The following is a 16,647-nucleotide window of genomic DNA, read 5'->3' on the forward strand; positions in this document are numbered from 1 at the left end:
CCGTCTGTAGATCATGTTAGTTTCTTTGTTAGTTCTGTGTTGACAACTCTTCGACAAGTGCTTAGAACCGCTGTACCCGGCACGGAATACGCACTATAATGACTCGGATAAGCTTCCTATTGATTGATTGATTGACATGATTGATTGAAACTCACACTGACAGTCTCTCTGGGCTGCAGAGACAGCTGATTACGTCCCTTTACTGAGTAGGTCACGGCATGGTAATCTAGGCTCTTGAAACGTCAGTAATGTGCAAGTCTGTGCGCTATATTGATGTGATTGATTGTTGCAAAATGTTGATTCAAATTAAAGATGATTTCAGCCTGTTGTAACAAACTAACACTCTACTCTGAGAAAAAAATCATTGTGTTCAAAATAGATCGAGACAGCAGCAACTAGCTGGCTGCATGCGCTGAGTGTCACCGAGAGAATTGTTACACAATGTACCCCCACACACCCCCCAATTCAAGACTTCCCCTGTATAAGACCTTGCTTTTTCATATACCTTATACCTTATTCATGACCTGTGAAAAGGGTATATTTTTTTGTGCCAGTCGAAGGGTTGCCATTTTTAGAACGAGGCAGCTCGTTTCTGGAAATGCTGCGCTTTGTTGGAAATCAAATAAGGTTTCGGGAAATCCCGATTATTCCAACTCTGCCCCGGATTCTTACTTTGGGCCCAACACCGCCATCATGGTCATTTTCATTTGAGAGTTATGTCCCTTGCATGTGCACCTTCGATGAGAGAGAGAGAGAGGGAGAGAGAGAGTTTCTTTTTAAGTGAGGATGTCATTATAGTTGGTAGACTATAAACAATTAAACTCTCAAAGACTTTGACAATTCACACATACATACATCAGTAAAATCAAGGGTAAATGATGAAGCTCACTTTATTCAGATCATAAAAGCAGAACAAAGCAAGGCATCCAAGAAACACATGTTTGAAATTTAAATCTGATGCTTCACATTTTTCCGGATCCCCAGGCATCATCATAGGGTCTCTTGTTCATTGTGGCCTTTTCAACAAATATTTTTAGTCAAACAAAAATCACACTCTCTTAGCTCAACACACCTGAACTACATGTAGAAGCAACAACACAAACAATTCATGACAGAAATCAGTTTCAACCACACACCAGTCTTTTTCATGCTCGCACACACAAAGCAAGTGTGAACACACTGCAAAACATTCATGGATACACACACAATGTATAAGTGTGAAAACAACGCAAAAGGTTCACAGTCAGCTGTAAGCAGTTTCCCTCATTCTGCATATATGTTGATGATAACAAATTGTGAAAATATTAACATCACACGTTGCAACTGGCAGTCTTTTTCAATGTTTTTTGTTTTAATTGTGCAGATCTATTCTGGTACTGTCCGAACAGACAACACTGACGCTGCTTGTTTGCTGGCCCTGACCTTGTTTCCATTGACGACCATTACCAGCGGAGAATCAACACGCACACTTAGGAAATCATAGGTCTGCAACAGAGAAAACATTAACCTATACAGCGATGGCGCAAGTACTTTTTTCAAACCGAAACGCAAACTTTTATAAAGCAGTCCAGAAAAAAATGGTAATTCGTTAAGCGTTCTGGCAGGTATAGTCGACAGGAGAAAATAAGATCTCAAAAGAACAGGAACAATCATTCCACAGTATTCATGTCTGCAAAACATTTTCAGGCACAGTTTTTATACATCATAATGCAACCAAGAAATATAAATATGTGCTTATAAAATACCCTTTGACTTGAATTTTTTCTTTAGAGGACATCGAAGCCGTTCTCACAGCCCATCTACACCCCCTTCCTCCCCCCCCCCCCCCCCCCCCCCCTCAAGTCTGGTTATATATCTAAGTACAATTTCAGACATGGGATTCCGAAAAAGTGATAATTAAGGAAAAAAAAAGGTGGGGGTCTGGGGGCCGCAGAAGGCCCCCAGTAGGGTCCAGGGGCAACGCCCCTGGTCGGAGTCTGGGGGCTTCGCCCCCAGAAGCTGAAGGTTTTTAGTGTTTTAGACACACAAAAATGGCCCTGAAATGCATATTTCAGCTTAATCATAGCCCCCCCCCCCCCCCCTTTCTTCCCATGTTTCTCAAATTAATTTTACGCTAAGACTCAAAATAAGGAGGAGAAAGAGAGAGAGAGAGAGAGAGAGAGAGAGAGAGAGAGAGAGAGAGAGAGAGAGAGAGAGAGAGGGGGATGGGGGGGGGGGGGGGTGGTGGCGTGTGACGGTGTGGTTTCAATGTTCTTACCTTGTCGGTGCCAAACGACCCCAGTGACTGATTACACGACTGGGTTTTCAGGATAGTCAGGTGCTTGTTGCTTTTCAAGTGGCTTTTGAGGGCAGTCTTTCCATTGGAACCGTAGTTGATAACATTAACATCGTTGCACAAAGTGCACTGAGCTTTTCCCGGCAAGTTGATTTTAGCAAAAGCATCGCCAACTTTCAGTTTCACGTCTTGTGTCTTCTGGCCTTTCTCGTATTTCCAGCTCAATGATACAACTTCATCGAGCCAGTCGAATCTCCAGAGATTTTTCTTGTACTTCTGCTAGTCAATTTCCCGGGATAGAACGGTTTCGTCTCGCTTTAGCTTCCTCATCATTTTGGCAAGTGGCTCAAAGCGATGTAAAAATGGCGCCGAATCATTCTCATACGGAATGCTTATACTGAATCCCCGATAGCTACGTTGAAACGGTGACTGTGGGAGACAAAGACACAGAGCGCGTTCCCATACGGATCGACCAGCAACAGTCTGACCGTTTTATGAACCAACCGTTCAAGAATAGTATGGAATGGAGCGTCGCGATCAGCGGACCGGCCGAAAAACTTGGGTCTATACCTACATATACCCCAAAATTTTCTCAGCGGATTTGCACGAATCTCAAGAATGATCCCTGGAGCCTAAAAATTTACGGAATTCCGTAATTTTACGGAAGAATCCCATGTCTGCAATTTGCATATAAAAATATGTGACTTTCCATCCTGCAGGGCACTGGAAGTCAAAATGTCTAACCCCTCCAGCCTCCTTTTCAAAAACACATACCAAATTAATTCCAGAAAAAAAATCACTATGCACAGAGAGCAAAAACCATAGCAAACTGCAAAAAGCATCCTTCTTATACACACAATGCACAGGTACTACAAGTACAACTCAACAAAAAAACACATTCTGATCACACCAAACACTTCAAGTGTTCTCACTGCCAAACCAACTGGACTCACTTTGTCTTTATGCTTGACTTGGACCTTCTGACCGAAAGGTTCTGGGATGGCCACTGAGTCCCCAATCTTCACACCGCCCCCTTGCACCATGTTGTATACAGTCACCGCCACACACCCCTTCTTGTCAGACAGACAGAATGTGCTGAAACAAAAAACATCACAGCACAATAATGAGATCAAGGCAAGAATACTTTGGGTCAGCCCAAAGTCGGTGCGTTTCCTGTAGGTTATAACTTCCTGGGTGTTTAGAGTGTGTGGTTTTTTTTTTAGAAAGGGAATGTGCTGGGGTGGAGTTCCTGGTAGAAAAGGGATCACACTTAATCTCGTGCCTTCAATGAGACAGCCATAAATTGCTGAGTTTATGGGTGCATGAAGCGTATGAAAACTCTGCCTGCAAGAAAGTTCCAAGCCACCTATACCATGGGATGATGATCGTAACCCTTCCTTGACTTCCACCTATTTTATTTTATTTGCAACTGATTGCCGGAATGCTTATCAAATTGTAGTAATTCTGGCAGCAGGCATAGCCATATGCACCCCTGGCCTTGCAAGGTTAATGCCTTGAAGAAGAATTGTCCCATGTTCGAACCAAGACACTGAGATCCAATAAATTGTCCTTGTTGCCTTCCCTGCTTTAATTCTTCTCTATGAACTTTTCCCTTCGCGGGTTCAGCCAAGTAATGAGTCACACGTACTTGATGAATTTTCAGTTCTGAGACCAAAGTAACTTGTGAGCGCAGTAATCAAAAGCTTCATGTGCTAAGAAAAACAAGGCTTTACAATACAAAGAAAGGGTGATTCATCATCTTAACCAGAAAGCATTTTCGTTTTGAAATTAGTATCTGCACTCATGAGACCTAACACCACAATCTCCCTTTAATTAAAGACATGTTAATTCTTAATCATGTAGACCATCTTCGATAGATCAGCCCAGGCTTTTACCTGGGATAGTAACTTCCTTCCACTTGGACATATACCAAAAATCAACACGCTGGCTGCTCTCTGTGCAGAGTTTGATTTTTTTTAAATTAATTTTGTAACTGACACCTTTATCAATCCATGATATTAATTCAACAACAAAAATTATCATTCAGCAAGGCTACAGATTTTGGGTATGCATCCAAGTGGAAAGATACGTACAGTTTAGGCAGATCTACAGTGTTGTACAAGATGGCTTACACAGGAAGGAAGGTATATTTAAATCTACCTTGCATTCATAGATCTCACTCACAAAGGAACTGTTGAGTTGCTCTCCACAGAACAGACGACCTTGCCACAGATGACCTTGTTGGAGTTGACCTCTGGAGCAAGGTCAGTTGTAGGAATGGGTGCCAGCTCAATGGTTTGGCCATGGGGTGAGGTGTATGATCCACCGGCATAAGGACCAAAGTCTTTCACGCTTAGTGAGTTCAGGTACGCATTCAACTTCTTGGGTTTTAATTTCCCCTGGACCAAAAGAGAAAAATGCATCTCAGTAAGGTGATATAGTTTTGCAAGTACAACACACATACACACTGGGTTGACACACATAATATAATTTAGAGTGCAGTCTACTATGATGAAGTCTTCGCAGAAAACTGACAAACGGAGCATATAATAATAAAAGACACAAAACAAAAAGAAACGTTCAAGAAAACACCAGATAAAATCATATATGAAATTTGTCTTAAAAAAAGAATGCGTTATACACTTGACAAAACCAAAACAACAACATCAACAACACCACGATCAACAACAACAAGAATAAAACACACACACACTATCTCTAAAGATGTAAAATCGACATGGTGGTGTGAGATGGGCACACACACACACACATCAGGAAGATGAAAAAACACGGCAACACCTCACTCAACTCAAGACTCAAGATTTGACTGTCCTTATGAAAACAAGGAAAATTGCCATGCAGTGTCAGGCGGTTACAGACATCAAATACATCACATTTACTAAGAATCAAGAATTGCACTAAAAAACAACACTAAAACATATCACATTTACTAAAAATTGAGAATTGCACTAAAATACATCGAAAATTACTAAGTAGTCACTCACAGGACACACACACACACACACAGAGCAGTGCTCACCCGTTTCTCTGTGAGGGTAACAATGTTATCCAGGTAAGTAAGGAGAGCTTTTTCCTCGGTGAGAGGGTCTGTCCAGCTGGGGTCAAGTTGTGAGGCTGTGTGGAACCCTTCAAGAGCTTGTTGGTACTCCTCCTGGTACTTGTAGGACTGAAGCAGATGACAGACTGTGCAATGTCACATTTTACTTGTCATGTTCAAAGACAGTGAAAACTCTGCTACCGAATCAGTGACTCGCAAAACACACACACAAGGTGGTAGAAATACTAGAATATCCTAGTCGATGGTGGCGAGTTCTGTCAAGTCTCACATCATCTAGTCACAAACACACACAAACACACACACACACACACACACACACACACACACACACACACACACACACACACACACACACACACACACACACACACACACACACACTCCTCACCCTTGTCACTGACACAAAAATACTGTTTTGAAAAAAAGGCTAATGCAGTCACTGTCTTTTGTTAGTACAATAACACAGAAGGTACACAGAGAATTAGACCAACTCACCATTGCTCGATTGAAGGAGAGATCTGGATTAGATTTTGCCACTAGATCCCGTTCCTGTACAAATCACAAAAGGGAATTTTTCTTAAACTAGGAACCCCAATACAAACCCTACCAGAGCGCACAGAATAGTGATGCCATATATAATTACATACTGAAAAAAAGTTTGAGAACTCTTGACGCCTCTTATCTACAATACGTTCACCTTCAGTGGGAAAGCGCAGCCTCTACTATCAAAGCTACTGTGATCATAACCCTCAGAATTTGTGAGGTACACATACAACGAAATCCTCAATCACTGAGAGATACTTCAACTTAATCTGCCTCACATTAGGAGAGCAACAGCCCAACCAAGGGCAATATATACGATCTTCTCACCACCGACGGGCAAAACAGCCTTGACTACCGATCTCTACAATACGTTCACCTTCATTGGAAACGCTCAGCATCTACTATCAAAGCTACTGTGATCATAACCCTCAGAATTTGTGAGGTACACTACAAATCATTCATAAATGATTATTTGTTTGTGGAGAAACAAAATAATGAGATGGGTTGAATAAACAACTACACCACTCCCCATACCTACCTGTACCATTAGTACACATAAAAATACGGAATAAACCCGTTAAAGGAACAGTGACATTTATAATCACTGAGCCTCATATAAGCCTCAATCACTGAGAGGACATTTGGGTAATCAACCACCAGTACATGCAAGTACACCCCAACAAGGGAAATGAATAATAGTCATCTATAAATGATTATTCTCAATCGAGAAACAAGATGATGAGGATATGGGTTTGAATAGTTGTCCCCTGACGAGGCTACCTTTCAGTTTCCCCAAAAAAACTCTATAAAATCACATTTTCAAAGAAGTTGTCCTAACAGCTTGAAACTGTAAATCTTGCCGAAAAGTACCATCTTTGGGAGAGGTACTTAGGGATCTCTGGGCTGCCTACTGCATTTGCCGGGTTTGGCAGACCCTTGATTTTTACCCAAAAAAACAATGACAACAACAATCCTACTTCCACATATTCTGCTGGATGCATACCCCAAACCATGCTTTCTCAAACACCTACAAAAAATATGTTTAAAAGTTACAAATACAAATTTTTAACTTAAAATCCAACCAAAATATGCAGACATTGTTCACATACTGCAATCACTAATCATGATTTCCAGCAGCTCAGATGCTAATGAACACACTTTGCAAACATTCACCACAAAGAAACTATCAAGGACCACATACTTCCAACAAACTTCCCATGTACAAGTAGAAAAAAAGCATTAACACACACCTAGATCTTTCTTTTCACAAATTGTTTTTTTCTTTCTATCATAGATCATTTCTCATTTGATAGCGTATCCAACAAGTTTTTTTGTACGTTTTTTTTTTAAAGCTTACCAAAACAGATGTGGCATAATATTTCACTGCATGTTCTCTTCATTTTTCTCACCATTTTGTCATAACATTATTCAATCATTTACACTTGGGGGATGGAATGAAAGCCAGGAGCATGTGTGAAAGCTGTCATACTCACTGCTTGGGAGTAAGCACTCATGCACTGTTTCAGCACCTTGGGGTCTTGCCCTCCAGAGAAGAACAGGGACAGGTATGCATTTCCCAAAATTACTGAAACAGTAACCAAGGATTCTTGTTGTATGAAATACATATGTACTGACATTTCACCAACAATGCAATCAGCATCTGAAAGGAACCATGTTTAACAAACACCATTTCTGGCAATAACATCACAAACGGAAGCTTGTTTTCTTTTCCTTTTGGTCATAACATTAATTTTGATTTTGTTCCTACAAACATTGGCTGAAGCTGATAAACTCAAATTTAGTGATATGCAAACACTCAAGGGCAGATAAAAGTAATAACCTGGTCAAAAGCTTCTATAATTTTACCATTTAGAGGCTTCAAATTTGTCACAAACTAGAGGCAACTGGTGTAACAGGAGTATATTTTGTTAGTTTAATACTGTGATGATAATTTCACACAATATTTTTCAGCATCAGCATGTCTGAAGCCTTTCACATCATGATGTTAAGCTACCTACACCATGATGTTCCATCAGAAATGTCCAGCTGCACCGCCTCTTTGGCTTTCTCCACACTGTCTTTGATCAACTGTTGTCGCTCGTCTGGTGATCCTCTCAGTTGTCTCATCACCATGGACAGATTGCGCAGTGACACCTTGTTCTTTTCCTGAAAACCAATCTAAATATTCAGCCTTTTATTCTTCCTCTTCTGTGTTCTACTCCAAGGGTCACCTTACAGTGAGAGTTTTGCATGTCCCACCGTTTTTACCCTGATGTGTGGGCAGCATGACATTGTCTTCAATGGTGTACTGCCTTCACTCTTTGTTCACATGATTTCCTGGTTAATAAAATATTTCAATTTGAAAATCAAATGTAAGACAAAGCTCACGCTTATACTCTTCTTCTATCTCTTCATGTTATTTCCTGTGACCTGAACAACAGAAAGTTTTATTACCAATTCAGTGCCCCATATGGCTTTTTGACCAATCAGGACGGATTCTAGGTGACCCTCTAAATGTTATAACTTTCAGGCAGGGACCCTTTTTGTTTATCAAGCTAAAAATTAACAAGACAAAGTAAAAATTTAAATCAACAATATCAGCCTGATTTATTCTAAAGAATGACACTTCAAATGCTGTCAGATAATACTCTCTTTATCTAAAAAAATACTGAATAGCGAATTTTGTCGGTGGGTGCTTTACAGAACAGCAAGGCATCGCCCCATCCTGAACTCAGGTCAAAATGAGTTTGGCTCATTCTATCTCCGACAGGATGCCTTGAGTTTCCTTGTCTGGCAAGGAAACCGATTTTTTTACATATTTAGAGCTTTTGGTAATGTATTATTGATATAAGCAGATTCGCGATCGTCGATAATGATTTTTCATAGTGTTTTGTAATTTTTAAATTACAAAGGAATTGATATGTAAGACAGTTTCAAGCAAGCTATTTTTTGCGGCTGTATTTACTGTGCAAACAACTCTAAATATGGCAAAAGTGTCACGTGATAATCAACCGTTTGGTTTCGGCGCTAACTGGAGCAGACGATTTTTTCTGTAACCAGTTGACAGTGATGAAACCATATATTACGGTCTCCTTCCGGCAGCAGTCCCAAAATTTCGACTTGTTTTGACCTTAGAACGATGTCTTTATCATAACTGTGAAGAACAGAACGGAGATCACTGTCGAAGTCGGCCAATCTGCAATCATTTTCGTCTCGCGAACACTGATCTCAAATTTAGATCAGTGCTCGCGAAAACCATATGGGAGATAACTCTGTATTTTTGTTTTGATAGATTCGCGTAGGCCTGTGGCGTACGGTCAGGGAGAGAATGAGCCGAACTCATTTTGACCTGAGTTCAGGATGGGCACCACCCATCCTCTGAGTGTGCAGTGCTGACCCGCTCACTTGAAATCTAAATTATCTAAGTTCGGAAAAATCAAGTGAAATTGCGTCACTCGCTTTACGTCAAATGTATCTTTACGTCATTTCCCATCCGTCTGGAGTAGGTTTTAAATCTGTCGCTCTCTGTTCAACAAGAAAAGACGAAGCAACCGAAACGCATGTTCAACATGGTTTATCTTGTGACTGTGAGATTGTTGTGTGTCAAAAGCATTTGACCTGTGAATATTCATCACGTCAGGTGTGTTACTCTGATTGGCTGACCCAGGTCACGAGAATTCTTTGACTGAGAGACATAGGACAGGTAGGAGCGCTCAAGTTCCCATTGCGGCTGTTCTGTCTAATTCGCAGGGTCGCTTCAAAATTTCTTTTGGTCGAATTAAACGGTAATAAAACCGTTATTTCTAATATGCCGACTGTTTGCAAATGATAACAGACATGTCTCAGAAACAATATCAGCATTCGCCTAAAAGGCTCATGCTTGATATCTTTTTTCTCAATATGTTTGTTATCATTTGCTAACAGTCAGCATATTAGAAATAACTCATAATATCGCACACTACTACAAAAATAGACTTCGGATGTATTTACCGTTGCCGTCATCAGAACTTAAAACTCAAAATCTGCCGTTATCAGCTAGCAATATATCCAATAGCTTTTACTCTGTACAGACATTGGTATGTGTTTTTTTATTTACTCTGTTTTACAAAAAACTAACATTCCTTTCTTCCCAAACAGGAAATTGGTCAGTTACCCGTACCCCATAGTCACAGACATGCAGACATCCATACACAAATGCTCTTTCCCTTTCCCTGTCTGCCCAAAATCTTCACCCTTTTATGATAAAGATCAATCAATCAATCAATCAATCAATCATTGATCAATCTATCTTTCTCTCCCACAACTACATTCCAAACAACTTATTGTAATGAGCTTCACTGACATGACCGAGAGCTCCACTGAAGCAGTTTTTGGCCCCCGCCATGTCACTGTTCTTCCAGTAGCATTCACCCAGGTGGTTCCACGCCTCCACGGACTTGGGGTCCAGTTTCACAGCCTTGGACAGAGTTTCTAACGCCTCATTGCTGAATTTGCCCACTACGTTCAGTGTTCGGCCTCGTAGGAGAAAGTACTCAGCTTTGTTCTTGATTGTGTCTGCAACAGACCTGAATGAATTTAGTTTAATTAAGCCACAAAAGCTATCAACTAAACATACAATAAGACAATTGCTACCAAATGCAATTGATTTCTGTCATGCATACAATGATACATATATATATGTACATGTATATGAAATGTCAAGCATCATTACGTTTATCATGATGTGTAGGCAGAATGCACACACAGAGACACACAGTCACAAGCGCCTGTTTTATGTAGAAAAGACCGACAGCAAGCGCCTGTGTTTGTGTTTGTGCTTTACTGCCTGTGTGTGCGCTATATAGTGTTTCTCGTGCTTTTCGTCGTTTACGTTATAAATGTTTGTGAACTGTTTTCATTTGATATATGAATTTAGAAACTGGGAATTATACTTCATTCTTCGGGGAAGCTGGCGTTCCAAGCAACAGAATCCAGCTACAGCAGCTGTAAGTCCGTTTTCGAAGATCGGACTAGTGAAGGGTATAATGACTTGTCTAGTACATGCCGCCATGCGGCCGAGTTGCGGTGAGTCTTTATTTGTAATATATGTATTGGAGTTATAGGAAATAATTTTAGGGACATGTAGTTTGTTACTTTGATATGCATACGTCCGAGTCGACCGGCCGTTTGTTTGTTTGTTTGTCTGCAAGTGCAGTAAATTGGGTTTCTACTATTGTATATTTGCTTTACTTTGCCTATGATAGTTATGATTATATCTAAGAAATATTGTTAAATCGTGTTGTTATATTGAGACTAGTTGCTAGTTTAAACATTAATTTGAATATGTTTAAATGGTTACTAGCATGAGTGATTTGGGTATATATTATGAGTGTGTGAATCAGTATTGCCATTGTCCATATATAATCCTGCTTTGGACTTATTGGCATAAGACGGGCCGGGTAAAGGGTAGCGTGACATTGACTATGAAACTAACTCCACGCACATTCCAGGTCTCCCTATCGTTAACCTGAAGAAGACAGAAAAAAACAAGTTCTGGTGTCAACTTTCACAAGACAGAAGCAACCAAGTTCTGGTGTCAATCTTCAGAAGACAGATGCAGTTCGGGTTCTGGTGTCAACCTTCACGAGACAGATGACAGTTCACCTACATCTTCATCTACGTCTGCGCATTCATCTGCTTCACCATTAATTGTCGTCCTTCTACCGTCATTCTATCGTCTACGTCTACATCGTCGGGATTTCTATCTACTACTGGACTCAGTTGCTTATTTGAGTATTACCCTTATTACCCTAGCTCAATAAATAAGCCATTTACTTCAGCAGGTCATTAACTTATGAGTGTGTGTGCGTGTGTGTGATAAATATGTTTATAAGTGTACAATAATATTTCCTCTTATACTACAATTTGTGTTTGTGAAACTTTTATTATGCAAGATTATTGAGTCGGTGGTTGACTGGCTGCGCGCGTGTGTGATGCACGTGTGTGTGTGTGACACTGACAGAGAGAGACTGAGAGATATTTGGACAAAGAGAGACAGAGACACAGAGACAGACATACAGAGAGACTGACAGACAGATAGACAGACGGATAGATCAACAGAGACATATAAAATGAACGATGACTAACACTAACAGCAAACAGAACATCAATGAACAAAGTGCATACCTTTCATCTCATCCAACTTGACCAGAGTTTCCCTCATCTTTCCATCCAAGTCATCAGCTTTCTGAGTCACTTTCTCCATCCCAAAACGTTCCACATAGTGGTCCCGGTACTCGTACAATTCGTCAACAAGTTTCTGAAATAACAGAAAACCAAAAGCTGAGTCTCCATCATTACCATAAACACAAAAGAAGTACGTTCATTGCACTTTTTGCTTTTCTTTGGTACAGCCCCAGTTCTCCCACTTCCCATACACACTCTTGCCTGATGGTTCCAAACCCCTTATACCTTTCATCCTGTTGCCTGTTGATTTCTCCTTTTCCAAACAACAAACTTGTGACCAACTTTCAAGCGATTTTAGTCGGCGGCAAGTCACATCAAAATCGCTGCCCATATGAACAGCAAAAACTCGCAAACTAGTTTTAAACGGCGAGTCTCGCCAGACCTAGCCTTTCGGGATTGCCCGGTTGTCGATCGTTGTTTTCTGGCGAAGGAAAGGTTAGAGCCACTCAGTGGCTAGAGCTAACCAATCAGTAGGCGCAATAAGACAAAATCGCTGATGAGTCACGGGCGAGTTGAGCAGTGCTCAACTGCTCAACTGAGTTTTGGAGTCGCTGACGAGTCATTTCAAAATCGCTTGGGCTGTTCACATGGCAGACTTTTTGCCGATTCGGCCTCAATGACTCGGGAGCGATTTTCAAATGACTTAAATTAGTCACAAGTTAGTTGCAAGTCTGCTTCTTCTTCTTCTTTTCGATCGCCGATCACACTTGGAGTCCAGATCTTGAGATATAATTTGTGGTCCTCTGCAGCGCAGCCACTGGCCCGTATAGCTTGTTGTGCAGGGACTCCGGCAATGGCCAGATTTCCTCTCCAAGCACCTGGTGGTTCCTGCAGTCTCGCAGGATGTGGGCCGTGTCCTGCTCTGCTTCTCCACAAGAACACATGGGGGAGGGCACAACATGCAGCTTCCCGTGGAGATGCTGGTTAAGTCTGTTGTGTCCCGTTCTCAGGCGGAAGATGACCACCTGCTGTGGTCTGGATAGCAGGTGGTAGCTGTCCTGTGGCTGGGGCGTCCTGTGCAGAGACTTAATGATGGTCTTCATCTCTGTCAGGCTCACAGGGTTGTTCTCTTGCTCATCTTCTGCACCCAGCTTTGCCATCCTGTCCGCCTCTTCGTTTCCTTGTACACCACAGTGGGAGGGGATCCATTGCAGTACTGTCCTCAGGCTCTTGATGTTGTGTAGAGCGTGTTCCAGCTGAGGCAGTTTGCTACTGGTCATTGCTTGTAGTACTGACAGAGCGTCAGTCAGGAAGACCACCTGGTTGTCATGGTTGACTCTGTCGTTGATGGTGTATGCTGCATGGATCAGTGGTTGCAAGTCTGCCATGTGAACAGCACTTAAGAAAAAGTATACATCATTTCCAAATATCAGACTCAGACCACAGGCGGAAGGTATTGTCCACTGGACTACTACTATCACAGAAAGACTACAAGGTACGTCACTCACCTTCGAGTCTTCTGTGTGCTTGGAGTCGCTTCCTGGGGAAAAATATTGTTCAAGACGGTTTGCCTTTTCCTACAGTCTGTGCAAGGTCAAATAAATACAGTTGAATGATTGTTTGAACTGTATGTACCTTTAATTTTCAGCTTCCGTCCGCTGCAGGTTGTTATTAACCATCATTTGGACGAATCTTCGTTTGCGAGCCACTAACTTCCACTTGGCGTCAAACTCATGCATCCGCACCGAATATGCATACCAGCGCTCATTGGTTAATAACAGGATATTCAATGATTATTTTCCCGTGGTTGCTGCACAATATTTACATGTTTTAGACCAATGAGCGCTGGTATGCATATTCGGTGCGGATGCATGAGTTTGACGCCAAGTAGAAGTTAGCGGCTCGCAAACGAAGATTCGTCCAAATGATGGTTAATAACAACCTGCAGCGGACGGAAGCTAAAAATTAAAGGTACATACAGTTCAAACAATCATTCAACTGTATTTATTTGACCTTACACAGACTGTAGGAAGAGGCAAACCGTCTTGAACAATATTTTTCCCCAGGAAGCGACTCCAAGAACACAGAAGACTCAAAGGTGAGTGACGTACCTTGTAGTCTTTCTGTGATAGTAGTAGTCCAGTGGACGATACCTTCCGCCTGTGCTCAGACTGGAAGACAATGCCAGACATCCACTTCTTCCGGTGAAAGGTAGGATATTTGGCCTGAAAAAACAAGCGTAAAATATTCCCCAACAGTCAAGCTCACATTCAAAAATATTCCAGGATTTCTTTTTTTACCACCGGCTTTCCTTGCCGACGACGCGTGGCTGGACAAAACAAGTTGAATCAAGAAGCAAAACTAGCTTGTGAAGTACATGCGTTATGCTGGCTGACAAGCATGAGTTGATGGGGAAAAGTTGAAGCACTTTTACCTGATTTTAATGTCTAAAGAAACAAGAAAAATGTTTTAACTAAACGTGTGAAAACCTGGGGTGCATAGCATTCAGGATACGACCACAGACACTTACTTTTGCAGTTTCCAACGAGTCGCTTGTTGCGTTGTCCGCCATGATGTTTTGTTATGATCGGCCCGACTAAACTACGCGCCAGCACGCGCTAGCACGCGCCAGCACGCGCTACCTTGAACCATAGCACTTATATACTTTATTTTTATATTTCTAGTTAGTTCATCGTCCATTCTGACATAAAATACAAAATTTCAAACTTCAATGATGAAAAATACGGAAGTTATGACGAGTTTAAGGAGAGCTAATGCACTACTCTCAAATCCGACGATTTCTCTATGATTGACTAAACAGCGTGCTACCACTTTGAAGTAGACGCTACCCAGTGATCCATAACACTTACATAATTTATTTTTATAGTCTATATAGTTCATTGTCCATTCTTACATAATACAAAATTTCAAGCTTGAGTGTTGAACATTTCAGTAGTTATGACGGGTTTTAGGCGAGCTAATGCGCTACTCTCAAATCCGACAAAATCCGGCAGTGACTAAAACTGCGCGCTACCAATTTTAAGTGGACGCTACTGAGATTCATAGCTGTTATATGATTTATCTGTATGTTTCTAGTCATTCCATCGTCAGTTCTTACATTATACAAAATTTCAAACTTCAGTGATAAAATTTACGATAGCTAAGACGCGTTATAGGAGAGCTATCCTAAGGCCGTGGCTCCATGTCCGACAATCGTCGGATTTGAGAGTAGTGCATTAGCTCTCCTTAAACTCGTCATAACTTCCGTATTTTTCATCATTGAAGTTTGAAATTTTGTATTATGTGAGAATGGACGATGAACTAACTAGAAATATAAAAATAAAGTATATAAGTGCTATGGTTCAAGGTAGCGCGTGCTGGCGCGTGCTAGCGCGTGCTAGCGCGTGCTGGCGCGTAGTTTAGTCGGACCCGTTATGATTGTACTTCTCGGGCGACCGCATACACACCGTTACTCTGTCCTCAGATGAACCAAAATTATAGTGGTGGTCCAGTGAACGACACCTTCCGCCTGTGCTCGGACTTGAAGTCTTGAAGGTGTCATGCCACTGGTCAGTTTCGGTTCTTATAATTTGAGCCCAGCCGGGGTTCTGCACAAAGAGGGGCGGGTGTGCCGGTCAACGAGGCCGACACTGATGGAGACTAAGCGAAACATATCAACACGGCGAAAGATGAAAACGTCACACCGGGTGGCAAGCGGCTGGGGCGTGTCTTAATGCCAGCGTTACTGGTACTGCAGTAGGACGTACTATTATAAACAGAACAACCAACAAACTTGAACAAACAAACAAACAAAATATTGGAATTTCCTCATTCCTGCTATTGAGCCTGTGGTCACGTTCAGCCGGGACAGACAGTCAGTTTACAGTGAGACATTTCTGACGGTATTAATCAACTTGATCGTACCGCCCTTACAAACAAACAAGCAAACAAACAAACAAACAAACAAACAAAACATTTAAGTTCTGAATTGAACCGACAGTGCTGCGTACATGAAAGTTCGTGCGCCTTTGCTTTGAAGAAAACCCATTATTTTACAGTATAGAGTTTCTAAGCAATTTACAGTGAGGATTTTTCGCCGCACGGCCACGTACGTACCCCTCAACTGAAGTTGAATCAAGGTTTCCAGTGTTGATTCTCCCCCTTGACATTTATTGGAGCTAGATTCTGTGTCGCCTGTTGGAGAGAGGAATCTTCCGACGGATTTTGCTAAGCAGGTGTTTGTTTCAGATTGTTGTAGTCTTAAATCACAGTATATCAGTATTGATAGAGGTCATGTGTGTTTATAAGTCAGTCTTTCAACGTTGGATTTCAGTTTGCATCTGTATAGTTTTATTCACCGGCTATGCGGTCATTACATTTAGTCAAGTTTTTTTTAAAATTCTGTTGAGCTGATTAGAAGATATCAAGGACACAAAAACAGACTCACTGAGACACGTACAAACAAACGCACGGCACGCACAAACGCAAGCAGTGGCGCACGCATGCCGCCGTGTGTGTGTGTGTGTGTGTCTGAGTGTCTGAGTGTGTGCCGGTGTGTGTGTGTGCACGATGTGACAGTGTGTGT

General features: G+C 41.5%; 1 protein-coding gene across 2 annotated transcripts; it reads right to left on the reverse strand.

The window, feature by feature from the left end:
• Positions 1-872: 872 nt before the first annotated feature.
• LOC138967647 (tetratricopeptide repeat protein 5-like) lies at positions 873-14,747 on the reverse strand. Of its 2 annotated transcripts, none has more exons than XM_070340265.1 (10): positions 14,593-14,747; positions 12,063-12,195; positions 10,240-10,451; positions 7,916-8,063; positions 7,391-7,482; positions 5,850-5,903; positions 5,316-5,462; positions 4,460-4,674; positions 3,229-3,370; positions 873-1,485 (listed from the first exon to the last, which is right to left on the reverse strand). In XM_070340265.1, exons 1-10 carry the CDS (start codon positions 14,632-14,634, stop codon positions 1,366-1,368), a joined length of 1,305 nt encoding a protein of 434 aa, XP_070196366.1. In that variant the 5' UTR covers positions 14,635-14,747; the 3' UTR covers positions 873-1,365. The 2 variants fall into 2 exon arrangements, with proteins under 2 accessions (XP_070196366.1, XP_070196355.1); XM_070340254.1 differs by lacking the exon at positions 14,593-14,747 and adding an exon at positions 14,174-14,269.
• Positions 14,748-16,647: the final 1,900 nt, after the last annotated feature.

The sequence above is a fragment of the Littorina saxatilis genome, linkage group LG1 (genome assembly GCF_037325665.1).
Source record: "Littorina saxatilis isolate snail1 linkage group LG1, US_GU_Lsax_2.0, whole genome shotgun sequence".
In the NCBI taxonomy this organism is placed as follows: Eukaryota; Metazoa; Mollusca; class Gastropoda; order Littorinimorpha; family Littorinidae; genus Littorina; species Littorina saxatilis.

What these genes read in the sequence shown, in the direction of transcription:
- LOC138967647 (XM_070340254.1), bottom strand. Translation starts at nt 14,254, where the DNA reads ATGTCTGGCATTGTCTTCCAGTCTGAGCACAGGCGGAAGGTATCGTCC. An exon ending in TTCTGATGGAACATCATGGT is followed by an intron (nt 7,483 to 7,915) that starts GTAGGTAGCTTA and finishes TTACTGTTTCAG; the next exon opens with TAATTTTGGGAAATGCATAC. An exon ending in AGCAACTCAACAGTTCCTTT is followed by an intron (nt 3,371 to 4,459) that starts GTGAGTGAGATC and finishes TTTTTGTTTCAG; the next exon opens with CACATTCTGTCTGTCTGACA.